At 33.5% G+C, this 27,063-nt stretch overlaps 1 protein-coding gene across 1 annotated transcript in view; it reads left to right on the top strand.

Moving 5' to 3' along the window:
• LOC145296867 (ATP-dependent RNA helicase DDX24-like) overlaps window positions 1-27,063 on the top strand; it is a 76,274-nt gene that overhangs the window by 23,052 nt on the left and 26,159 nt on the right. Inside the window, exons 5-11 of the mRNA XM_080143001.1 lie at window positions 249-593; window positions 4,834-4,944; window positions 6,940-7,058; window positions 10,798-10,931; window positions 11,705-11,823; window positions 16,176-16,353; window positions 21,056-21,159. Of these exons, the coding sequence (XP_079999127.1) occupies window positions 249-593; window positions 4,834-4,944; window positions 6,940-7,058; window positions 10,798-10,931; window positions 11,705-11,823; window positions 16,176-16,353; window positions 21,056-21,159 (1,110 nt within the window). The remainder of the gene's footprint in view (window positions 1-248; window positions 594-4,833; window positions 4,945-6,939; window positions 7,059-10,797; window positions 10,932-11,704; window positions 11,824-16,175; window positions 16,354-21,055; window positions 21,160-27,063) is intronic.

Below are 27,063 nucleotides of genomic sequence, written 5' to 3' on the forward strand. Positions count from 1 at the left end.
GAGAAGGGTACAACGTCGTAGCACTCTTTCTGAAGTCAAGCTTGGGTATCTTTGGACTTGTCGATGGCGTTGAATCCTGTTGCCACACCTAGAGTCTGTCAGCGAGAGAAAAAAATGAAGGAACTGTTATGCCTTGTCACAGCACTACTCTAGAAATTAGGAATTATGTCAGCTGACTACAACCAGACTTTCTTTTATTATTGAAAATCTTACAAAATATAATTTTATTATTATTTATTCTTCTCCAGGGCAGTGGGAAAACTCTAGCCTTTGGCATACCAATCATACACCATATTCTACAAGGAAAAGAGGCCGAGAAATTAGCTGAACAAAATGGTATCACTAAAGATAATGCTGAAGAAGACCCTGATAATCTGGCATTTGACGATGCTGTTGAAGGCAGAGAAGATGTGGTCGAAAAGGAGGTTTTAGAGGATGAAATCAGCGACGGAGAGATGGAATCTATAATGCCTAAACAAGAGAAGACAAGCCCAAAGGATGGTTTAAAAGCTTTGATTCTGACCCCAACTCGAGAGTTAGCTATTCAAGTCAAGGACCATCTTTTAAAAGCTGCTCAGTTTACTGATATAAAGGTAAGGGCTACTAAATTTTATTAAAGACTAGCTAACCTAGGATTCAATGAAATCATTTTAGTTTATAATTTTTATTTAGTTGCACTTTTTCCTTTTAATTTATACAGAAAAAGAAATAAAATTCTAGTTGTAAGGGAGATAATTCTCTTCATATTATTCAAATGTAAATGAGTTATTACCCTTGCTGTTTTTAAATTTATTTTTTTGTCATAATTAAAAAGAAATGTTTTCATAATGCCAGTAAATTTTATTAAAGACTAGCCATACTTGACCGGTGTTGCCCAGGGTGCAATAAAATCATGTTAACTTATAATTTTTATTTGGGTGCACATTGTTTTAGTTTATACAGAAAAATAAATAAAATTCTAGTTGTAAGGGAGATCATTCTTTTCATTTTACTCAAATAAAATTAGTTATTACCTTTGCTGTTTTTATTTATTTTTGTCATGGTAGTTGTTGTAGAGGATGGACCATGTTAGCCATCTTCGTAGTGGGCAACAGGTGCCTGTTGTTGTAAAGTGGGGGAATAAAGAAAGATCACGTGTCCCCTGTGCCGTGAAACGAAGACACAAAATATACCGGTATTATAAACAGCACCAAATAAATTCATTTACAGCAGATACAAAAAAAATTAAAGTAACAGTTCAATGAGAGATTATAAGTAATGTTACTTGCATGTATAGTCTATGGTGAGAGGTTGACGGCGAGATCAGAGGCAGACTGGCGTTCACCAGACCGGAGAGCGTTTATCATCACATCTGCACTCTTAGATGTCCAGTGAAGAAAGAGAATGAATGATACAAACCGGAAGTGAAGGTGGCTGTATCGCCCCCTGGTGGCACAGCACAATGTTACTAGAGTTGAAGGGCTATGATTGTGTTTACTTTAAGGTCATCCGTTTATGTATGCGAGTTTGCTTGTGTGGAGAACTCGATTATAGGCATGTACAATAATAACAAATAAAATAGTCGAAGTTTGATTTGTCAACTTAAATGATATTTTAAAATCTAACAAGATAACTTTATATGTTAGGTATCTTTAGTTTCAAATTTATTAGCTAGAAGAAACCCCAGTGTTGGCTGCGATTAAGCAAAGACTCCTATGTACTTCTACTCCTAGCCCTGAACCCTATATTACCTTTTTTGTTTATGTATATAATTTTGAATTAAAAAAAATACTGTAAAACATCTTTGCTATTTATTGATGTCCATTACAAATACAGATTCCACAATATTATTGTACCTATTTACAATGCCTCCCCACGGGACAGAGTTAGACACCAGGGTTGTTTTGAATACTTCATAACAAAGAATGTTTGATCTTTGCATAGGGCTTTGCCATCACATTTATGTTTAAACTAGATATCCTTCTTGGCAGTGTCGAGGATTATTTTTACTGTACAAAGCACCGTTTATATAATTATTGTGGAACAGTGGGTGCATATAACAGACGATGACGATAATTCTTTGAGATTTCATATTCTTAGGAGACATGAATGTGGAGAGATGTGAAATAGATAATTCTTTTAAAGGGAATTCATTATTGATGATGGAGACAGACAGTTACACTTGTAGAGGTTGTTTCATATAAGTTGATTTACAAAGACAATAGAATTAATCACATTACCTTTTCGGTGGATGACAAACAAAGACAAAATTCTTATAAATTACATGATGTTATTTATTATTCCAGCTGGTTATGATGATGATCAGGGATTAGATTGCCTTGCAAAATTACATTGTCTTCACTCCCTTCCTGGTTCGCTTCCAAAAGGGGTTCGGCTAATTCACTCTTCTGATTCAAGCAACTCAACTTCTCTTGGACTTCTCTCTTGCTTAACTCTGACTGCTAACTTCTGAATATATTGCGATCTATCTTTCTTTGTGACATCAGAAACGTTCTCAACCACGGAATGTTTTTTCAACACGTTTGGCAACACAAAGACATTCCTTAACTTGATTTCCATTGTCCTAACTCTGACCTTTAGTTGTATCGTTATTTCTAACATATTGGACATCCACGTTCTTATCATCGTATCTAAATTGCAATATATATTCTTTCCAACTCTTTAATACTGGGTTCAATCCTAGCCTTTTCCTTTAATAAATATTATTTTCAAACTTATATGTTGTTTCTCTTTAATAACTGTGCTTAAATCCAAACATAGATTCCATGAGAAAAGCTTCTTTCTTAGAACTACACGCCAGTGGAACTCTCTGCCGCATGTCTGTTTCCTACCTGACTACAACTTGGACGTCTTCAAGTCCAACATAAACAAACTCCTGACAAACCGCCCCCTTAAGTAAGACACTCTATCAAAACCCCCAATACTAATGATTACTACAATACTATCTCATTGATTACTGTACACGCAATAACCCTTATCCCTGAGTGGCCTTCGGGCCTTGATAAGTGGTGACCCCCATGTAAAAAAAAAAATAAAAATAAATAAATAAAAAATAACTGAGATCTGTCTCCTTCCATACACAACATTATGTCCTAACTCTGTTTTTAACCACAATTGAAAAAGGTTTAGTTGTCTCCCATGGTCATCACTTTTCAAACTACTTGTGCTTGTAAACAAACAGGACGGCATTTGACTCTATCCTTCATGACCATATTTTACCTTGTTTAATAGAAAAGGTTGCTCCAGTCCAATCCTGTTTGATAGATCTGCAATCAAGGAATTTAAAGTGAGTAGCGGGAACAACACTCTTGTTAATGTTCACATAATTCATTGAAATAAAAGAAAAAAAAATGACATGGTTCAGAGATTTTGAAAATAAGGATTTAGAAGTTGGATTGACTATAGCACAAGTGCATTTTAACTAACCGTAAGTATTTATTTATTTTTTTTTTTCGGAAATGGAAAAAGGGGAGACAATCCAAAATTTAATGTTTTTTTTTTGTTTTTTTTTTCCCAAACCAAAATTTTATCGTAATTAAAAACATACTGAAACATAGAATTTAATTAATTTAATTTTTTTTTTTTTAAATTTAAGTTTAGAATATTATAAAATGGAAGGAATGTATTTTTTATATAACTTTAAGAAAATATAATTTAGATGTAAAATACAAATTTTTTCAATGTCTGCAGTTTTTTTTTTTTTTTTTTTTTTTAAGTGAAATTATGAATTTATTTTTTTTTGGGGGGGGGGTAGAAGAGTAGCTGTTGATGGGCAGAAATCAGAAACTCATAGTATTAACCCTGACGTCCATCAAGGTTACATCCTAGGCCTAACTCTCTTCCTGATCTTCATCAATGATTTCCCAAATCACATTCTTAGATCATTCGTAAATATTTATGCAGACAACACCACAATCTATGGCAACACTTTAAAGGACCAAGATATTTGATTCCCTCTCTTCTGATCTTGAGAATGTGATGCAATGTGGAAAAAGGTGGCTTGATACGAGGTGACTCCTTCATAAAAAAAAAAGTCACAAGTGGAGGACTAAAGTTCAATCCTTGGTCGAATTATACCAAAGATTTAAAAAATGGTAATTGATGCCTCCTTCCTAAATAGTCAACAATAGTCAGCAATATAACATGAGGAAAGGAATGGCATCTTCCTCCACATCTTGGTGTAGTATCTTCTGACGTCAAACCGGAAGACTAGTCAATCGAAAAGAGGGAATGACTTTGGAAAATATCATCGAAAAAAACGACAACTCCCTGTAGAAAAGTGCCCAGTTGTGAGTGAATGAATTAATGTTTTTAGCCAATTTTTCAATATTTGTCATACGAAGGGTCGAGCTTCAAAACGATATCACCTTGTGAAAATCTGTCACCTCTGTCGAAAGATTTTGCAAGACATACAAACATACATACATACATTTAAACAGACAGGTGAGATTTATATATTAGATTACACCTTGTTAAAAAACAAAAATACAAAAACTCTATATGATGAACATATTCGTCATGCAATGAAGATGTCATATTCCTAAAATTATGTAAATTAATCAATTATTTTTTCTATTTAAAATCAAATTTTATGAGGATACCTTTTGCCAAAATTCAAGGTCAATAATTCAATTCAACTGCAGATATTTTGTTTGTATTCTAAATAATTAAAACGTTTTACTTGCTAAAAGTCATAAAATTTAATTTTCTTAAAGACTTTTTTGTTTTTTTAAGTCTAATTCTAAATAAGCACATTTATTTTTATTTATTTATTTATTTACATATCCATAAAATAAGTTTTAATAATTTATTTAATTTTTTCTATTTTATCAGGTTGTTGCAATCGTTGGCGGAATGTCCGAGCAGAAACAAGAAAGAATCTTAAAAAGAAAACCAGAAATAATTGTGGCAACTCCAGGACGATTCTGGGAACTTTTTGAAAAGGTAAATCTTGTCTTTTGAAATTCTTAAAAAAAAAAAGATGACAGTTTTCTGAACCTTGCTACTTCTTTGTTGGCTTGTAACAAATTAGAAGCAGATGTTTTATTTCTGACACTATTGTCACGGTCCGAAGGCCGTGGGAAGAAAACGGAGACCCTAAAGGGACGCAAGTTATAGTGGACATAAGTCTATGGCGAGAGGCAGGAGAGAGAGAAAAAAAAAGACAGAGAGGGAATCAGTCAGGATTTGCATTGAGAGGCGGGAGAAAGAGGGGAAAAAAAGAAAGAAAGAAAAAAAAAGAAAGAAAAAAAAATCAGTCGGGGTTAGCATGTTTTCAGCGAGGAAAGGCAATGTTTTCGTTTTGCTTGGTTTGTGGAATGAGTGGCGGAAAACCAAAAAAAAAAAAAAAAAAAAAAAAGAATGATACTTTAAAAAGAAAAAATAAATGTTATACGGTTGACTATGAGTTAGCCATGAAGGTTTATGAATTTCCCTCCTTTTTTTCCTCCTCAAAAAGACTGTTGTGTTATTGCAATCCTGGATTACATGTTTTTGTTTGTTTGTTTTTCTTTTTTGTATAAAACAAATAAAGGACCAATAAAGCCCATATAAAAGGAAAAAAATATATATATATATGTATATATCTATAAAAGTGAAAGTGTCTGTGTTTGTGTGTGTGCGTACATTTCCCTATGCAATAACTCTCTCAATTTTAAGTCTACAGACTCGAAATTTGATATACAGGGTACTGAGATTTGGGAAAATCTGTGGTCGGTTTTCAGCCAGAAATTTGGCTGTTAAGGGGTCAAAGTTCAATGATTTGACCTTTTTAGAACTCTACATAACTCCTTTGACAATTTTGGGTCTAAACACTTGAAATTTTAGATATAGGTTCCTTGGACATGGATCTAACTTAATAACTTGATTTGAACCCTAAACAATAAATGTTAAGGGGTCATAATAGGGGTCAAATTTAAAAAAAAAAATTTTTTTTTTTTTTTTTTTTGCTCAGCATACACCTCCAAACACCCGGGCAACGCCGGGCACCCATGCTAGTATATATATAAACTATATTTCTCCTCATTATTTCATGTTGAAATTTTCTTTTCTTTTTTTTTTTTTTTTGCCGCCTTTTTTGCATGCTTGCTTTTCACTGTTTTGGTTAGACTCGGGGAGGGGGGGTTCGATAGGGGCAGTTACGTGTGTAATTGTGAGGCAAGGGTCGCGCAATGCCTAACCACATCTCTCTTGAATCGACGCTGTTTGGGTCCAGTGGAAAGGAGAAGACCATAACGACTGGGACAATGCCGAGATAAGCAGAGAGCACATACAGCACCTGGAAGTCCCAAATGGTCACCCATTTAGTACTGGCCAGGCTCAACGTTGCTTAACCGGTGATCCAACGGGAACCGGTGTGTCAATGTGATTATGCCCCAGGATATGGTGGCCTTAGGATATTTTTTTTTTTTCAGTTTATGATGTGAAATACAATGTTTTTCCAGCCCCTTTTGACCCACCTTATGGTGTTATTTATAATGTTCTTTGATTATATACTGTACTGTATTTTGTTACTAATTTTTGATGCCATATCCTGGGGTTCTACTCTCTCTCTCTCTCTCTCTCTATATTATATATATATATATATATATATATATATATATACACACATTTTATTTTCAGAAAGTTTGGATGAAATAAATCATCGGTACTATTGGTTTCATATATGATATGGGACCTAAAACGGTCCCCTATTATCAGGTTTGAAACTAACGGTACAGATAACTTATCTCATCCAAACTTTCTGAAAATAAAATGTGTATAAAAATCCAAATATTTGTCTGTTATAAAAATTAGTTCCCAATGTCTTGGGTAGCAGTATCAGAACTTCTGACTGTGAGAGTGAAAGCTCCCCTTTCTTCGATTTATAAAGGGTTAAAATTTTGTTTACTTTATGTATAAAATTATATATGTTTATCTATGTCTGCTCTTGTTCTTCAGTCAAACCCACACATTTCTACAGTCAGTCATATTAAATACCTTGTGATAGACGAAGCCGACCGCATGGTTGAAAAGGGACATTTTGAAGAACTTCACAAACTTCTTGAATATCTGGATGGGTAAGTTTTTCTTTGATTCATTATTTAATTGGATTTCTGAACATGTGCCAGTAGTCATGTCTGGCATTACTCAGGAGAATTATAACTTTAAATATAACATTTTATATATAAAGCTTATATAAGTCTGTAATATTATCTTTATAGTTTTGTTTCTTTTTTACATTAGGTCCTGTGTCTCTGATTTTTAGTGCATTTGATGCTGAGGCCCTAATTGGGGAGTGTGACGTTAGCATTCAATTACCATTACTACCAGGTCCATAATAATAGTAAACATCTCCGAGTGGTAGTACGTGTAAGGGTTTCTTCTACGGGTTAAATAAAATTACGGACACCCTTGGGCAAGGTGTTTATCTCTACCTAACCTCACCATCACAAAAGTCCATCTTTCTTGGCCCTTTCTACCATTTTTATTTTACTATCTTATTTCTGGATCACTATAAACTATAATGTACATCACTATAAGTCCCCCCCCCTCCAACTAAACTGGGGATGACATAAAACTGGGTTCTAGTCCAGAATTCACCCTATATTAAAACACAAAAATAAGGAAAATCTGTATGATGTACATACCTGTGACAAAACGAAAATATCATATTCCAAAAATCACGTAGATTGATCAAGTAGTTTTATTTTAATAAAGAAAATCATTTTTAAGCGATTAATGGGAATTTGCAGGCATTACAACATAAATTTAGTAAGTATGAATTATTGTTATTTCCCTTTGTTACTTAACATTTTTTTTTCGCAATAGCAGATGAGACAGTCACTGTTTGGATACTCATGAAATATAAAATTTGATTTTCTTATATAAAAATAAAACTTCTTGATTAATTTACACAATTTGGAATTTTGTTTCATCATCAGTACATACATCATAAAAACTTCTTTTTTGTTTGTTTTTTTAATTTTGGACAAGAATCCAAAACTGCATTTAGTCAGTGGTGAGGGTTCCATTTGGGAACTTTGGGAAGTATGAGATCACTCTTTTAACATTACTTCCAGGTCCATTCTTGGACTGGTTGCATCTTTTGAGTTCCCACTTATTAATTCATCAAAATTTGCCCTAGGCAAAAACCCAAAACTGCCTTGGACAACCAAGGTGTTTGCCTCTGTACCTTATCACGAAATTCTGTACCCTATCACGAAATTCTGTACCCTATCACGAAATTCTGTACCCTATCACGAAATTCTGTACCCTATCACGAAATTCTGTACCCAATCACGAAATTCTGTACCCTATCACGAAATTCTGTACCCAATCACGAAATTCTGTACCCTATCACGAAATTCTGTACCCTATCACGAAATTCTGTACCCAATCACGAAATTCTGTACCCTATCACGAAATTCTGTACCCTATCACGAAATTCTGTACCCTATCACGAAATTCTGTACCCTATCACGAAATTCTGTACCCTATCACGAAATTCTGTACCCTATCACGAAATTCTGTACCCTATCACGAAATTCTGTACCCAATCACGAAATTCTGTACCCAATCACGAAATTCTGTACCCTATCACGAAATTCTGTACCCAATCACGAAATTCTGTACCCTATCACGAAATTCTGTACCCTATCACGAAATTCTGTACCCTATCACGAAATTCTGTACCCAATCACGAAATTCACTTTTCCCAGCTGCTTCTCTTTTTTTGGTACTTGTACAGTTTAATCAAGATGAAAATATCGAAAAAAAAAAAGGTTATATTGTTCATATCCGTTTTGGACTGAAGATCTCTGAAAAAAAAATTTCATTTGATTGAGTAGTTTTTTTTGTTTTTTGTTTTTTTTTTACAGCAAAAAACACATTTTTATAACAACGCATTGAAGGTAGCCATCTTTTAATTTTTTGAACACTCCATGGTGAGATAACTCCATGTAAAGCGCCGACACTCCCTCCCCATCTTTAATACTAGCTTTTCTTCCTAAAAATCAAACCTTTTGCTCGGTATCATAACAAATTGTTTTTTGTTGTAAAAAAAACAAACTACTTGATGAAATTAAGTGAAATATTTTTCCGGGAAACTTCATTCCATAACAGATGCATACAATATAACCTTTTTTTGATATTTTCATTTTTTAATGTCTTGACTAAACTGTACAAGTACCCTTTTCTTTTTTATTTGATCCATAACCTATTTCCCAACCTCTCTCCCACAGAAGAGACGTTGCAAGCCTGTCTTTGTTTTATCGCTATTTCTATGGCAGGTGCTCGTCTGAGCTCCAATCCCTCGTCCCCTCTCGCCAATCTTTCATAAGAAACACCCATCTGGCTGAAACTACTATCAACAATTTTCCCCACTCTTTATCTGTGCCTAAATCCAAACATAGATTCCATGAGCAAAGCTTCTTTCTTAGAACTACACGCCAGTGGAACTCTCTGCCGCTTGTCTGTTTCCTACCTGACTACAACTTGGACGTCTTCAAGTCCAACATAAACAAACTCCTTACAAACCGCCCCCTTAAGTAAGACACTCTATCAAAACCCCCAATACTAATGATTACTACAATACTATCTCATTGATTACTGTACACGCAATAACCCTTATCCCTGAGTGGCCTTCGGGCCTTGATAAGTGGTGACTCCCATGTAAAAAAAAAATCAAAAAAATCCTAGATATGACACGAAACCGAATTGATCTACAAATCGATATTAAACTGTAACGTTCAGGCATGACATAACCCAACAATAGTTGATATGCTGTAAAAGAAGTTAATTTTTAACCTGAGTATTACAGGAGATCAGAACAACATCGGTACCGTCTGTTTCAAATCCTAACAAACAGAACCTATAATACACATGTTTTACTTTCTTGAAGAGAGTTCAGTAAAGAAGGCATAATTATAGGTTCCATTTGTTAGGATTTTAAACCGAGGGTACCGATGTTGTTCTGATCTTCTGTAATACATATTTAAATAAATATTATTTTTTAATTTTCTTAATAATTGAGTACTCTGCTTGGGTTCTTCCCCCTAATTTTATATATATATCTTCTATCTATATATATAAACTAGCGGGGGTACCTGGCGTTGCCCAGGTGTTTGTAGGTGTGTGTGGTGTTAAATAAAAAAGAAACCGGGGGGGGGGGGTAAAGTTGGTATGATCGAACCCGAAGCCCTGAGGCGAAGTTTGAAAATAAAATCGGCCAGCCAGAATGAGTTACTGAAAGATGTTTGAATTTAAGTAAGAACCAAATTGACAGGTGCGTGCACAGAATTCATTCAATGTAACATGTTTATTCAGCTCGAAAACCATACAGTGTTTACCGATGTATTGGAACATTCAAGATGGCGTCTGATTCTCTCTTTAACACGGTAAGTGTGGGAAAAGATGTTATAAATAAAAAAACGGATAAAATACTGTTAAAAACTCGCTCAATATATGTTACCGTGACATAGGTTGACATATATTCGGCGGGTTTTTAATAGTATTTTGTATAGTTTTTTTTATTTATAACACCTTTTTCCAAACTTGCGGTGTTAAAGAGAGTGTGAGACGCCATCTTGAATTTACGAATACATCGGCAAACACTGTATGTTTTTCGAGCTGAATAAACATGTTACATTGAATAAAAACACAAAAAATATATCCAGTTTGGCAGAAAAGTAACTTATCTTGCCTTTGATAACATTTATTTGTTATATATTTGTTTTTTGACAACTTTTTCGAATCTATGTGTACAGTAATACAAACCCTAATAATAGAAGTACATTGTTTTGTTTTTTTTGTTTTTAGTCAAAGTCCAGTTGTTAAAAAGAAAAGACAGACGTTTATATTTTCTGCTACGCTGACATTAACACATTCTGGCCCTCAAAGAAAAACAAAGCGCAAATTTGACAAGAGCAACTTAACAGTTGAAGGAAAATTGAGTAAGTAAATGTATATATTTTTGCTGTTTATGCTAATACAGGGTCTCGATGGTATTTATTTGCAAGACTAGCAGAGTGCCTGGTGTTGTCCAATTGTAAAATATGCTTCAATATTATGTTTCTAAAACCCTTAATTATAAATACAATAATAATCTAATACATAAATGGCTATATCTGTCTGTCTGTATCTCTCTCTGTCTCCATATTTTCAAACTCTCTCTCCTCCGAAACTAAAAGTTGCAAAGCTGCACTAGGCGCCACAAATGATTGGGTTTTTTTACAGGCCGTTCTTCTATTGGTCTTTAGCTGGTTAAAATAGTTTTTAAGGCGTCAAAAATGGGTCAAAATTGGAAAAAAAATTGTTAAACATTTTGTACATTTATCTTAGTTTATTTTTAATTTTTATATAAACTTCATATAATAGTGCTCAATAACAAATAGGGCTATATATTAAGTATGAATTTTATTCATACAAAAATTTAGGCTACACTTATGGACACATGTTTCAGCTATTGCGTTATTTTGAATTAGATTGTCATGCCATATTATTAGCATGAAAACAAAATGACTTGTTTTTACATTAACAATGTGGTCTGAAAAAGCTGAGCTAAAATAAAACTATAGCTGAAACAGATTTGCACATATTTAGCCTAAATTTTTTATAAATAAAAATTTATAATAGAGAGAGGAGATATTATTGTAAATTTTTTAAGTAGTTTTTTTTAATGAAAACCGATTTTCTAATTCCATTCGGACTTTTCTGTTTTCAATAGACGCATTGGTAGAGAAGATGGGAATCAAGAAAAATGCAAAGAAAATTGACCTCACGGTGAAGTCACGGACGGCAGAAAATTTATCCGAAGCGAAAATCTACTGTGAACATGATGAAAAGGTAAGTAAAGAATGTTTGTTCATTGATAGCATTTATTTTAATTCCAATTGCAAGAAGATGTGACACAAGGACAGGACGATGGGTGTAGGGAAACGTGCGACTTACCTAATTAGCACATGTGCATAATTCAACGGGTCGGTCGTGGAATGAAATGAATGAAGAAGAAAGAAACAAAAATGGCTGCCTTATCTCTTTATATGCCTGCAATGTGACCGCCTGATATGCAAATGAGATGCTCCTGGTTGGAGATAAAAGAGGGTTGATTTTTTAGAGGGACGTTCATTTTGAAGTTGGATTTCGAAGAAATAAGTTGAATTAGCAGAAGTACGTTGGGAGTTGAGAGAAGGTGCGTTACATGTACAGAAGTTTGGACAAAAGTGTTAACCTTACCCAGGAAATTATTGGTGTGACGGGCGGAAAAATAACACTCAAGTTATTGAATTAAAAATAAGTATAGAAAAAGCCAGCATGTCAGATGGGTGGTACTTTTATTTTATTTTACCCTGCAAAAAAGTCTGTGTAGACCTGTTATGTGTTCAGTGATAAAAAAAAATGGTAGCTAGTCATAAGCTTTTGGAGGTTTTATTTTAGGATGTTTCATAATTGTAAACGTTCAGTAGAACTGGATATTGTATCCTTCTGGCTTGTTGTGAGCTCAGTACAAAATACAAACTGCTGACGGGTAGTTATAGAAATCAAGGGAAGTTGCTCTAGGTTCTTCCTGTCCAGGGGAGATCACTCTGGTTGCCTTCTATTATCAGGAACAGATAACTCTTATACCTATACAATAAAGAGATGTATTTTGTGGATGAGCTGGATTCAGAAAAATATTTTCAGTGAAAAAGGTTTTTTAGGTTTATCATTAAATGTGGGAAATGAGACATTGTTATACGATAAACAAAACAAAATGAGTTCAGAAGGCATTTATTCATAAAGAGATATTTTATATATGTTAAAATGGAAGTTTACAGCAATAGGAAAACAGAATGGTTGTGAACATTTTTAGAGTTCTTGTAAAAACAAGGGGGTTCATTGGCTGAGACATTAGAAAAACTTAGGATCGACTAATTGAGAGCCGTGAGTTTCATGGGCCAGGGAAATTGTATTCAAAACCTTTTTGCTAAATTAAATAAATTATAATTCATTGAAAGTTGTTTTTTAAGAGTCAATGTTCTTTTTGTTTTTATCTTAGTAAGATATTTTAGTGATAAGATTTGGGAATATTTCAACGAATAAAGTTTTACAGATTGACAGACAATGATGTCGATGAGTTGTGTGTCTGTTGGTTAATGTTTTGTGTGTGTGAATCGAGGGAGATGTTGCAGAGATGGGCACCCACAGTGAGGTGCTAGCAGTATCAGAATTTTTGTAGGAATTTTTGACACCCCTAACATGAAACTGCGAATACAATATAAAAATCTCATAATTTCTCTGTTAAAAGTGGGTTATTTATTTTCTTTATGGATTATACTTCCAAAATAAACTATTACAGTTGTTTTAAAAGTAATAGAAATATTTTTTTTTTTTTTAAAAACAGTAATGAATTTTCCGAACTCAATATTTTTCAATTTTTAAACTTTAAAAATCTATCAAAATTTTTCTATTGATTCTATTTTTACGATATTTTCAGGGTCAATGTGAAATTTTATGTTCTTTCCAATAAACCGAATATAATATTTTTTTTTAAATTCACCCCCCCCCCCCCCCCCAAGTGTCACCCATTTTGAAATGTCTATTAAAAAGTAAATAATTTATGTCGGGGAGTTTTATATATCACAAATTGAAGAGAAAAGGTCAATAAATAATATATTCAAATTTAAAACAAAAAAAAAATCGCTTTTTTAGAAATTTACCTGTAAAGTCCGAAGTTTAAAACCTTATTTTATAAGAACACATTGTTTTTTTTTTGTCTTTTTTTTGCCTTTTTTTTTTTTTTAATGAAACCTTGGTCCTTGCTCCTTTAATTGAAAAAATAATTAGGGCTTGAATTACATTTTTCGAGGAGTTATAAGTTTGGAAAGACAGGGGGTCGCATAATTCACGCCTCTCATTTTGAAATGTCTATTAAAAAGTAAATAATTAATTATGTTGGGGAGTTTTATATATCACAAATTGAAGAGAAAAGGTCAATAAATAATATATTCACATTTAAAACAAAAAAAAAATCGCTTTTTTAGAAATTTACCTGTAAAGTCCGAAGTTTTAAAACCTTTTTTTTTTAAAAAAAACACATTGTTTTTTTTTTTTTTTTTTTTTTTTTTTTTTAATAAAACCTTGGTCCTTGCTCCTTTAATTGAAAAAAAAAATTAGGGCTTGAATTACATTTTTTGAGGAGTTATAAGCTTGGAAAGATGGGGTGGAATTATTCACTATTTTCACGAAATTTCTGACACTGCTAGTGAGGTGCCCCTCGACACCAATCCACAGATTCGGGTCAACTGAGTTACACTGGTTTATTGAAGAAAAATCTGGGTTTTAAAGGGGGAGCTCCCAGAAAAACCATTTTAAGTAAATTCAGAAAGTTTTCTGATTGGTCCAAAATATAATTATTTGTTTTTAGTGTATGTACAGACGATATGCGTACAAACGTGATTATGCATTTGGATTTTGTATGTTAATGAGTAAACATAGAATGCAAAGGTATGGTTTGGGTGAAGAAATTAACTGAAGTTATCTCACATGACCATTACGATTTGTCATTCTAATGCTACGGAATGGGAGGAATGAAGCTGACTTAGCTGGTGTGAAACATAATAAAATGGATTAAAACAGCAGATTCTGTATTTTACGTCATTCATTGAAATTCGTAGTCCTTACCTCTTCTCAAAAAGCAATGGTTGGAGGTGCTTGTTTACATTGGTGATCCTTTAAACCAATGCATTTCACTGAACATTATTTCATACTTATATGTCATAGCGAAATAAATATAAATTCCAAAAATTACGATAAATGAGCCATTAGAAAAAAATAATTACAAGTAGAAATAGAATTTGTCCAAGTTATCTTTCCTGACCTTCCAGATAAACTTCTAAAATTAAAATTTCACAACCTGAATTTGTATTATTTGTATTCTTCAAACTACTGTTCTCATCTTTCGTGTTAATTGCACAATGTTTTGATTGATGTTACCTCTGAACTTCTTCAAGTTTGTCTTGTTGAATTCTGGATTTTCAATGTAACTTTATTTAATCCATGGGGGTAGCATACTCTCGTTCCGTTAGCCATGACTGGGTAAAAGTCCTAAGTAATTTGCGCTTGTATTTTTGAGTGCTGCCTACGCTGAGGATTGAACCTTCAACCTCCAGAAGAGTGTAACTTACAACTGAATTTTAACAAGTATATTATCCACCACACCACAGTAATTACAATAACTTTCAAGCTGAGAATAGTAGTCCTAGTAATACAAGTTATCAGTCCTCATCTCAAAAATGCAGATTCACAGTTCAGCAAGTCTTTCTAATGAAATGAATCTTCATGACTTGAAATTTAACATCAAAATTGAAATCTGTTATGTGTTTTAAATTTAGCAGGAACACTTGATATTGCCACAACATTTAATTTTTGGAGTGGGGCCCACAAGTATATTAAACATTGATTGCATGTGAGGGGAGTGACTGCAATTGAAATAATACATTTCAGTAAATTTATAGTCTTTAACCCCTTTGAGGCACACCTGGCATTTTCCAAAAATTAATGAGAACTGTATGCATTCTTGCTCCAAACCTTGTACCACCTAACATTTTGATTTTTTTAATTTTTTTTATCTATAATTTTTAAGTTTCCATATAAGTGAGAATGTATGTGTGTGAGTACACTTCTCAACCTATATACTCAACGAATTTTTTTATCTACAGACTTGAAATTTGGTATGTAGCATATTCAAACGTAGAAAATTTTGATCGGTTTTTATCCAGAAAAAAAGGGCTGCTAAGGGGTGAAAGTTGAAAAATTGAAATTGGGTGATTTTTATCTCTTTGTTAACTGTTTCATGAATTGTGAAAACACTTTTTAAAGATCATGTCAAGCTGGCCTAATGGTTATTATACTTGACTTACTGTCTTTAGGATTTGGTTTCGATCTCCGTTCAAGTATTTTTTTTTTAACTTACAAGAAGTGAACCGTTTAAAAAAAATTACTCACATACACATCTCAGTTTCTGCGTGAATTACTTATGCATATTTTATGACCAGGCAACACCAGGCAGCCTGCTAGTATATATATATATATATATAATATATATATATATATATATATATATATATATACATACAACCTATTTTTTTGTTTAAATATTTTGTTTCTTTTTAATAATTTCTGTGTCACTAATTGCTGCCGCAAATTCTTTGTTTTAGGATTTGTACTTATACTATTTCCTCAGCCGTTACCCTGGAAGGACATTAGTGTTTTGTAACAGTAAAGACAGTGTCCGTCGATTGGTTTCCATTTTCACTTTGTTGAAATGTCAACCACTGCCACTTCACGCTGACATGCACCAGAAGCAACGGCTTAAAAATCTGGAACGATTCTCAGGTAAATTCTGTCTTTTTCTTTTTATCTATTTATTTCTTTGTGTCTGTTTATTTTTTGGCATTGCAAATACATTATTGTAATGATACTATCGAACGTCTTTTCTTTAGTTGCTGTGCCAACTACGTTGATCATTGTTAAGATTAGATAGTAGAGTCCAACAGCCCATACCCAGCAAAATCAGGTATGAGACCAACGGACGTTCTTAGTAACACATCCAGGTCTTCAATGGCAGATCATTTGCTTAAAAACCCGTCTTGTGCTACGAACTTCAGCATTGACTCATGTACCGTTTTGAGTCTTGCTCATTCGGGAGATTGAAGGTTCAGTCCTCAGCGTGGGCGACACTCAAAAATACAAGTGTGAATTACTTAGGACTTTTAATCTGAAGATCATGGAAACCATTTGCATTCATTTGAAGAACTTCTTTTTGTAAATAGAGGGAATGTCTCTTAGGTTTGAATGTGATTAGCCTCTATCATTGCTCATAAATTATACGTAGCTTTATTTTAGATATATAGTGTCTCCCCAATATTTTTTTTTCTCTCCGTTAGTACACTTTATTTTAAACATTTTTAATGTATATTTTCCATCTTGGGATCATCTAGCTTTTATAAAAAAAAAAAAAAAAAAAATCCCTCTAGTTCTAGAAGAGTGAGGACAAAACCAGTCAGCTGTTTCCCATTTTTTTTTATCATGGCTTTTCTTCATGATTGCAATATATAAATTTTGTACCCCACAAAAAATTGATATATATAGTCATTCGCATACAGTACTGTGCAGCTAGACTAGCAACTGCCTCAAGCCAGGATTGAAACTTGACCACCGGGGCACTTCTCACTGTTACGCTATTTGCCTGCTGCTGAGATGGGGTAAGCGAAATTAGGGTTTGTATTACTGTACACATAGATTCGAAAAAGTTGTCAAAAAACAAATATATAACAAATAAATGTTATCAAAGGCAAGATAAGTTACTTTTCTACCAAACTGGATATATTTTTCGTGTTTTTATTTAATGTAACATGTTTATTCAGATCGAAAAGCATACAGTGTTTACCGATATATTGGAAAATTCAAAATAGCACTCGACTCTTTCTTTAACACGGGAAGTTTGGGAAAAGGTATTATAAATAATAAACTAGAAAAAATACTGTTAGAAATTCGCTCAATATTTTTTTTTTTTTTTTTTTTTTTTTTTTTTATTACATATTCACCCCAAACAAGGCACATTGCCACTTTAATGTAGGGGGCTACTATCAAGGGAAACATCTACTGGGGTACTATGTAGGGATTAGGGCAGCGAGATGTTGGTTCACGTTGCACTTGAACTTATGCATGTCAGTACAGTTGGGGAAGCAGTGACCTGGAATGGAATTCCAAAGTCTAGCAGTTCTGGGGAAGAAACTACTGGAGTAGAAGGATCTTTTACATCTAGGGATCTCTACAGTGTGGGGGTGGGATTGTGTAGCTTGTCGGGTCTGTCGAGGGTGTTCACGTCGTGGGGGCACAAGTGCTTGCAGTTCTTCAGAGCATTCACCATTATAATACTTGTAGAACAGGCAGAGGGATGCAACGTTTCGACGATGGGACAGAGGCTGAAGTTTTGATGCCAGTTTAGGGCCTATCAGATTTGCGACTCTCTTTTGAACCCTGTCAAGGAGCGAGAGACTAGTAGCCGATGCACCGGCCCAAATGTGACAGCAATACTCCATACATGGGCGAATAGTGGCCTTATAGAGGTACATGATACTTTCGGGTGTTAGAAGTTTTCTAGCACGGTAGAGAGAGCCCACCTTCCTCGCAGCGGCCCTGGCAATGCCCTCGATGTAATTGTTCCAGCTCATGTTTCCTGTGAACGTTAGGCCAAGGAGCTTGAAAGACGTACTCTCAGCTAAAGAGTTGTTGGCCATTGCTATAGGTGGTAGAGAAGGTTTCTTGTAATTATTGAATGAAACCAGTTTTGTCTTGGTGGCATTGAACGTTACCATCCATTTTTGTCCCCATTCCACTACTGATTTGAGGTCATCCTCTAGTGTTTCTGCCATTACTTTAGATATATGTTCATTTGTTTTCCTGTCGTGCCTGCTATAGAGTGTGGTGTCATCAGCATATATACCCATCTCAGAGGCAGTTTTGTCGGGGAGGTCATTTATGAATATCAGGAACAGCAGAGGACCAAGGATAGATCCCTGGGGCACTCCCGCATTTATATTATATTGTTTAGACGTACGACCGTCGAGGACAACCTGGATTTTTCTCTTATCTAAGAAGGATTTAATTATGTTAAGTATTCTACCAGTGATACCGTAAGATCTAATCTTCCTGAGGAGACCCTCATGCCATACCCTGTCAAAAGCCTTAGATATATCTAGAGCTACCGCTCTGCCCTCTCCCGCTTTGTCCAGTGAATGGTATATGCGTTCAGAGATTACAGTGAGGATGTCTGCCGTGGAACGGGCTTGTCTAAATCCATATTGATGGTCGGTCAGAAGTTTAGCATCTGTAAGGTGCTGGACTAGAGCATGGTTAATTAAGGTCTCAAATATTTTGGCAAAAAGTGGGAGGAGGCTAATAGGGCGATAATTTAATGGGTCAGTTCTTTCGCCAGAATTCTTGAATACTGGTACAACAGAAGCAGTTTTCCAACAGCTCGGAAAGCAAGATTCATTGAGGCATTTGTTGTAGAGTTTGGAGAGAACTGGAGCTACTTCGGCTGAGCACTTTTTTAATAGCACAGCTGGGATGAGGTCGGGTCCACATGCTTTGGAAGTGTCAATATATGTTACCGTGACATAGGTTGACATATATTCAGTGGGTTTTTAATAGTATTTTGTATAGTTTATTATTTATAATACCTTTTCCCAAACTTCCCGTGTTAAAGAGAGAGTCGGCCACCATTTTGAATTTTCCAATACATCGGTAAACACAGTATGTTTTTCGAGCTGAATAAACATGTTACATTAAATAAAAACACAAAAAATATATCCAGTTTGGTAGAAAAGTAACTTATCTTGCCTTTGATAACATTTATTGGTTATATATTTGTTTTTTGACAACTTTTTCGAATCTATGTGTACAGTAATACAAACCTCAAAATTACAATGTTTAAACATTGTCCAAACGCCTAAGCTCTATTTGTTTACACAAAGAGTAGCAATTGGTTATTTCGCTTATCAATATGCTCAACTCAAGATAGAGAGCATTCATAGTCATACACATACTGTACTGTTTTGCCGTATCACAGTTCATCAGTGCGGCTAGACTAGCAACTACCTCAAGCCAGGATTGCAACTTGACTGTCGAAGCAACAGTCATTAATTCTCACACACGCACATTTTTTTTGCATTTTTTTCGTGATGTATTATTTTTGTCTGACTTGGGGGTGGGTGGGTATTATTATTATTTTTTTTATTTTATTTTTTTTTTTTTTTGTAGATGTTAGAAGATTGCGCTAGAGTTGACATTATGAATACTTAAGCAACGGGATAGGGTTGAGGTTGTATAATCAACATAACTATTGGTTTCTGGATTGTTGTAGGAGTTGCACTCTCCCATAGGGTATCTAAACCTATAGATGTTGATGATGTTGTTTTTCTTTTTTTTCTAATGTACACACACACACACACACACACACACACACACACATATATATGTACAAGGCGTCCAAAAAGTCACTGAAGGGTTTTGAACTTAAATAGATTCATTATTTTTAATGATATCTTTCTGTAATTTTAACACGATCTGACTAAGACATTGGGGAATTTTGAAAAAAAAAAAAATGCAAAATTCAAACAATTTTTATTTATGAAAAATAATGTCTTTTAAATATTGACCATTTTCAGCTTTGCATATTTGTGCTCTTTCTAAAACATTATTCATGACAGATTGCAAAATCTCTGGATTGGAATTTAACTCCGTTATTTCATTCATAATGTTTTCCTTCAATTCTTGCAGGGTTTGGGATTTGTTTCAAATTGTGTTGTGATTTTTGTTATTTCTTACATGAAAATGCTGTCGATAAGCTCTTTGAGCCAAAACAATTTACCCCTGATTTTGGTAAAACAATTTTACAACTTACGTACGTTGTACAATGCTATCCATAATTAATTCCAAAATATTATCTGTAAAATATCTGAAATAGAGAAAATAATAATCATTAATGGTAAAATTAAAAAGATTTTTAATCCTTCAGTAACTTCTTGTACACCCTGTATATATATAATTTTATGCACGTAAAAAATATTTAAATATGAAAATAATAAATTAATTACAAATAATACGTCCCAAAAATTTGGGCCGACTAGAATATAAACAAAGGGCAGATAACCTCTCCCTTGAAAGTACTCAGAGAGTGAAAAAATACCACAGTATCGCTTATAAAAAATAAATAAATCAATAATCCTATATATATATATATATATATATATATATATATATATATATATATATGATGAGAAATATGGAAATAGTATTCCGACAAAATAGAGAAATAAAGAGGAAGAAACCGTATTATGTGTTCATCAACGTTTCGTCTTTATTTCGAGACTTCCTCTGAAGTCTCGAAATAAAGACGAAACGTTGATGAACACATAATACGGTTTCTTCCTTTTTATATATATATATATATATATATATAAACCATTAGCCTACAGGCTTCTTGATACAATATAACATATGCATTTTTTTTTTTTTTTTTTACTTTCAGCAAATCCTAAAGGTTTGCTTTTAGCGACTGATGTAGCTGCTCGAGGATTGGATATTCCCTGTGTAGAACATGTCATCCATTTCCAAGTGCCTCGAACGATGGAGGTGAGTCATGAGAATATATCCTCTTTTTAAAATCAAGACAACTGATAACTAAAATCTGTTCTTTTCTTACTTTTATGGTTAATAGGTTTTTTTTTTGGGGTTTTTTTTTACTCTAAACTATATTAGAAAAATCTGTTTCATCAGTCGTGTAAAGCAAATATTGGTCTGTGTTGTTAAAAATAAAAAATTTCAATTGATTGCAATATATATATATATATATATTTTAAATTTGTCGTTACATAAGCAGTAGTTTGTTGTTACACAGTCATGAGCATGTTTCGGTCTACTAGTATTTATTAACTAGAGACTGCTTCAGGCAGTAACCCTTATTTTCGAAAGCGGAATTCTAAACCTTTAGAATTCCGCTTTCGAAAATAAGGGTCAGCATAAGAAAAGTAATACTTTGGTAAAAAAAAATAAAGTCAATTACTTCCATAAAATGCCCCCCCCCCACTGCTGATGAAATTTACGCCAGCTTAGAGTCTAAGAACGTGTAATATTTTTCTAAATATTAGTCATTATTCATCCAGGGCAATGCTGATCAAGAACAAACCAACTTTGTTACTGTTTGTTTTGTAGTTTTCTTTTTTAAATCTTTATCTGAACATAAACATGCACACAGACAACAGCTTTTTATATAATCTATATAATTATATACGACACAATCACGTTGACACACCGGTTCTTGCTAGATGGCCAAAGTTAAGCAGCAATTAGCCTGGCCTATACCGGATGGGTGACCATTTGGGAAGGCTTGGTGCTGTATGTACTGCGCCGAGTCGTAGAAATTTCCAGGTTGGTATCTGGGGGCACGTTTAACTCACTGCAGGGAGATCACGCCCGAATCAAGACAGAAAGCAACCGTCTTTACTTGTCTTCCCAAGATTACCATGGCTTTACAATTTGGAAAGCCGTAGTCACCGACACTGTTAAAACATTAGAACTGCTGTATGCATGCATATAATTATAAAACTCTGTGGACAGTCCGTCCAGGCATCCTTGCTTGCTTGAATCTTGAATTATTATAAAGTTGTATTCCTGTCTGTCTGTTTGTTTGTTTGTTCAAAATTTAATTAATCTGTACAAAAAGTACAGTTTCTCAAATTAATTTCCATACTGAAAACGGACTTGCAAATATTTTTATTCCAGTATGATTCCTATGCATACTATTTATTCAAAAGAAATCTCATAATCAAAAAAATCCGATTAAAGAAAGAACAGCTTCATTTTGACCAAAGTTAACACCCTTATACAACCTAACATCATAAATGCATTTGAGAAGTTTTAGCATCGCACAAGCAGAAGGGCGTATAAAATAAACAGTAGGTATTTTGACAGAACATGGACGTGTTCCAAATGGATGTTTCTGTTCAGAGTACAAGTGAACAATGATACTTGACCTTTGCATTTCAAACTTTAATACAAGGCATTATATGAAAATAATTTTATAAAATAAACAGTAAATTCTTTACAGTGCAATGTAAACTACAATGTATTGTGGACTAAGTCACTGCGGGAGGATGTGTGAAGCTTCCTCCTGGCCCACTGCGGTGGATCCCCGACTTACATTCAATGCGTAATCTCATTTGCATATTGCATTAAAGAAAATCTATTTTAACAATTAGCTTGATTTTATTACATGTTTATTGTAATCGAATCGTTTTAATTGTTCTATTTACAAATATTATTTAAAGTTAATTCATTTAATTTATTTTTAATTTAATTTATATTTACTTTCAATTATAAATAGCTGAGAGTAGTTGCTTTTAAAACTGGAAGTAAGCTTATTTATTTAAGCTATGAGAGTTATTTCCCCCCGTAAGCTACTTAGTGTTTGATTTTCATAGACCAAGATTGATGTGTTCTATGTTTCTCTAAATCTAACGTGGTCACTTTTCGTAACGAGTTTGGATATTTGTGGATATTAATCACTATGTGATTAAACCCTCTGCTTTGCAATACATTTTGACCGGGCAACACTGGGTATATACGGTTAGTAGATATTTAATTCTGATGCATGTTTTTTTTTACAAATTTATAAAAAATAAAAAAATTAAGATAAAGAAATTCTTGGCCTTAGTCAGGAGTCCTATCACTGGGTAATAATTTAATTTAATAATTGACTAGCGGGACCTGCGGAAATTCCACAGGAGACTCATTCATATGTAATATATTGATGTTGGCATTCTGTAGATATTCAGCATAAATGGAGACACCCTGATATTATTGTAGCTCTTTTGTTAAAACTGCAAAAATATTTATCTAAGCTAATAGGGGCATCAAACATAGCCTGGCACTTAAATATGATATTTTAATTTTTGCAGATTTTGTATATATTATTATAGAGTTAATGATCTATTGACTCTTATATATTATAAAGTTGCGATTTCAAAAATAAAAAAAATATATCCATTGGGTGCATCAGCTTAAAGCAAAACTTATGAAAAAAAGAATATATATATATATATATATATATATAACTTGAGTTCATTCAGCCATAATCAAAACCGAGACCAAAACATATGAAGAATTCTTGATAAAATTATTTATAAAAAAGAAATAGGTACTGGAGTGCCATCGGCTATGATCAAAACCGAAACCAAAACTCATTAAGAGATCTTGGTAAAATTATTTATTTAAAAAAAAGAAATGGAATGTCATAATAATTAAATGGCAGTCACTCGGATGTAAGCGTGGCACACAAAATAAACAGCACACATGCTATCGTATTAATATATAAATTGATTGTTTTATCAATGTTGGTCCTGGATATGACCTTAAGCTATATCCAGCGGTGAGGCCCCAGCTTGCGGCTTTGGGGAGTGTGGAGCCACCCTTTAATTGCCATTGCTCCCAGGTCCACTCTGACCCGAAGTGGTAGTACCTGTTAGGGTCCCAACTATGGGTTAAATAGAAACCGATTTGAAAACAACCAATATATTCTAATTAAAAGTTTTCTTCAAAATCTTTGGATTCGGCATTAAATAACCTGAAAAGGGTTGATATGCCGTAAAACAAAAACAACCAACCATTTTATCAATGTCAGGATGACGCTATCCAAAAAGTTTTCGGAGTACATAAAACTCTTCAGATCTACATGGTTGGTCTAGTATATATATAAATATATATATATATATATATATGTATGTGTGTGTGTGTAGGTAAAGAGGCCATGGGTCATGAAAGGTTGAAAAACACTGATACAATCACTGATTCGTAACACAAGTAGTCTATCTTAATGGATGACATTGTTTTGTTACTTCAGCATTTATGATGTCTTAAAGAAGCTCTAGCTGATGCTTTCAACCTGTTAAAGTGGATGACATCATCCATTGTGCACAGAGACAAACAAGATCCAAAAAAATTAGTTTTAGCAGTAAATATGAATAATTACCTAAACCCAAACAAAAATATCTTTAACAAACACCAACGTCAAATATTGATTTGTCAGATTTACTACATATCAAGGCCCGGAGACTTAATGTGTATATGGTAATTATTGGGACAATAGCGTAGTAATCGTTTGTGGTGGAAATATGGTATAATTAGAATATTTATGAGGAGGGTTCAATAAAAACTTGTTTACATTGGATTTGAAGACAACCATATAGTAGTCAGCTAGAAATGAAACCAACGGAACAGAATTTCAAAACGGGCAGTTCTAGGAAAGAAGCTTTGTTCATGAAATCCACATTTAGGTTTAGGCACATATAGAGAGTGGAAGAATTTATGCATGGTGATTTTGGCTAGATGAGTGGCCACTTCTGTAGGATACATGGGGAGACGAGTTATTGATCCCTGTTCTTCGAAATAGAAAGGCTGTCTAGCGGCCATTATGTGAACCTCAAATATAAACAAGTGTTTACGATAACGCAAAAATATATAATAAAAAAATAAGTAGCACAAAAATATGAAAATCGAAATATTTATTGTATAAAAAATGTATGAAAATATAATTTTAATATATTAATATAATTTCTTTTCAATGAGTGATTTATAACTGAAAATAAAATAATAAATATGAAACAAAAACACGGAACACTTGTTTGTTTTTTTATAGTAAGGTTGTATAAAATTGTAGCAAAATAGAATTTTAAAAACCTGAAATATTTATAGAGGTTTAAGAATATTTTTTTTATTTTATTTATTTATTTTTTTTCAACCTGTTAAATATTTTTTTTATTTTATTTATTGTTTTTTTTTCAACCTGTTAAAGTGGATGACATCATCCATTGTGCACAGAGACAAACAAGATCCAAAAAAATTAGTTTTAGCAGTAAATATGAATAATTACCTAAACTCAAACAAAAATAGCTTTAACAAACACCAACATCAAATATTGATTTGTCAGATTTTTTACGAAGGGGTTACTACATATCAAGGCCCGAAGACTTAATGTGTATATGGTAATGTTCATGAAATCCACATTTAGGTTTAGGCACAGATAGAGAGTGGAAGAATTTATTCATGGTGATTTTGGCTAGATGAGTGGGCACTTCTATAGGATACATAGGGAGACGAGTTATTGATCCCTGTTCTTCGAAATAGAAAGGCTGTCCAGCGGCCATTATGTGAACCTCAAATATAAACAAGTGTTTACGATAACGCAAAAATATATAATAAAAAAAATAAATAGCACAAAAATATGAAAATCGAAATATTTATTGTATAAAAAATGTATGAAAATATAATTTTAATATATTAATATAATTTCTTTTCAATGAGTGATTTATAACTGAAAATAAAATAATAAATATGAAAAAAACACGGAACATTTGTTTGTTTTTTTATAGTAAGGTTGTATAAAATTGTAGCAAAATAGAATTTTAAAAACCTGAAATATTTATAGAGGTTTAAGAATATTTTTTTTATTTTATTTATTTTTTTTTTTTTTACAGAAAGATTGTATAAAAAAGTAGCAACATATAATTTTAGCTTGCATGCACTTTTAGAAAAGGAAGAATTATCGACCCCTGTTCTTTGACTGACAAGCGACATCTGTCGGCGGTTCTTGAAACTAAAATACACACATTTGCCTCCTATCACTAACATGCAGAAGTGCCGACGAGTGTTTTTTGCAAAAGATTGGCAAGTGGGTGAGGGACTATCGATTAGAGCTCAGTTGAACCCTCGCCATGAAAATAACGATAGAGCAGAAACAGAGTCTCAATGTATCTTCTGTGAGAAAGAGGTTGCAAAGAAGAGAAAAGGGCAAATGTAATGTTTATAGTAATTTCAGTTCAAGTCTGGTACTATCATTTCCCGGGGAGAGTTACTTAGTTGAAGAACGTCCTGGGAACACAACCAGCTCCCTGGGGGAATAAACGATATCCAACGACCTGAAAACATCAACGCAATGGGTTGATACGCCATCGGCTATAACCAGCTGGCATGGGTCGCTTCTTGTGTCTTCAGTGCGTCATTACAGGCAGCTTTCTATCGTTGGATTAATGGGAGGAACTGCAGGGTGAAATCAAACGCTTATACAAAAATAGCGAACAAAGGCATTTTTATAAAAATTTATATAAAATTTATCAATGAGGAGCATATTTTTATAAACACCAGTTGAAATCAGACGCATGCTCTGTCGCATCCACCGACCCCAAAATCTAAGCTTCAACTGTTAAAAAAAAACAATAGAATTATATTTAATTCTCTCTTTCTTCATTAAAGGAGAGAAAAAAAGGAGTGAAAGAGAGAAATATAGAAATGGAAAGAGGGAGAGAGATTCATGCATAACGCGTGACCATTGTTTTGACGAGTTCTTTTGGTTTGACCTTTTGAATTCAGATCATTTTGACTTGGTTGAATATTAATAAACGACTGTCATTCAAACCCAGCCGGCATGCTCTACACTTCCCAAACTCATAAGCACCTGCTCAACACCTCTGCACCTCACAAGTA

This window comes from Euprymna scolopes, chromosome 17 (assembly GCF_053919585.1).
Source record: "Euprymna scolopes isolate OS-2025 chromosome 17, ASM5391958v1, whole genome shotgun sequence".
Taxonomy (NCBI): domain Eukaryota; kingdom Metazoa; phylum Mollusca; class Cephalopoda; order Sepiida; family Sepiolidae; genus Euprymna; species Euprymna scolopes.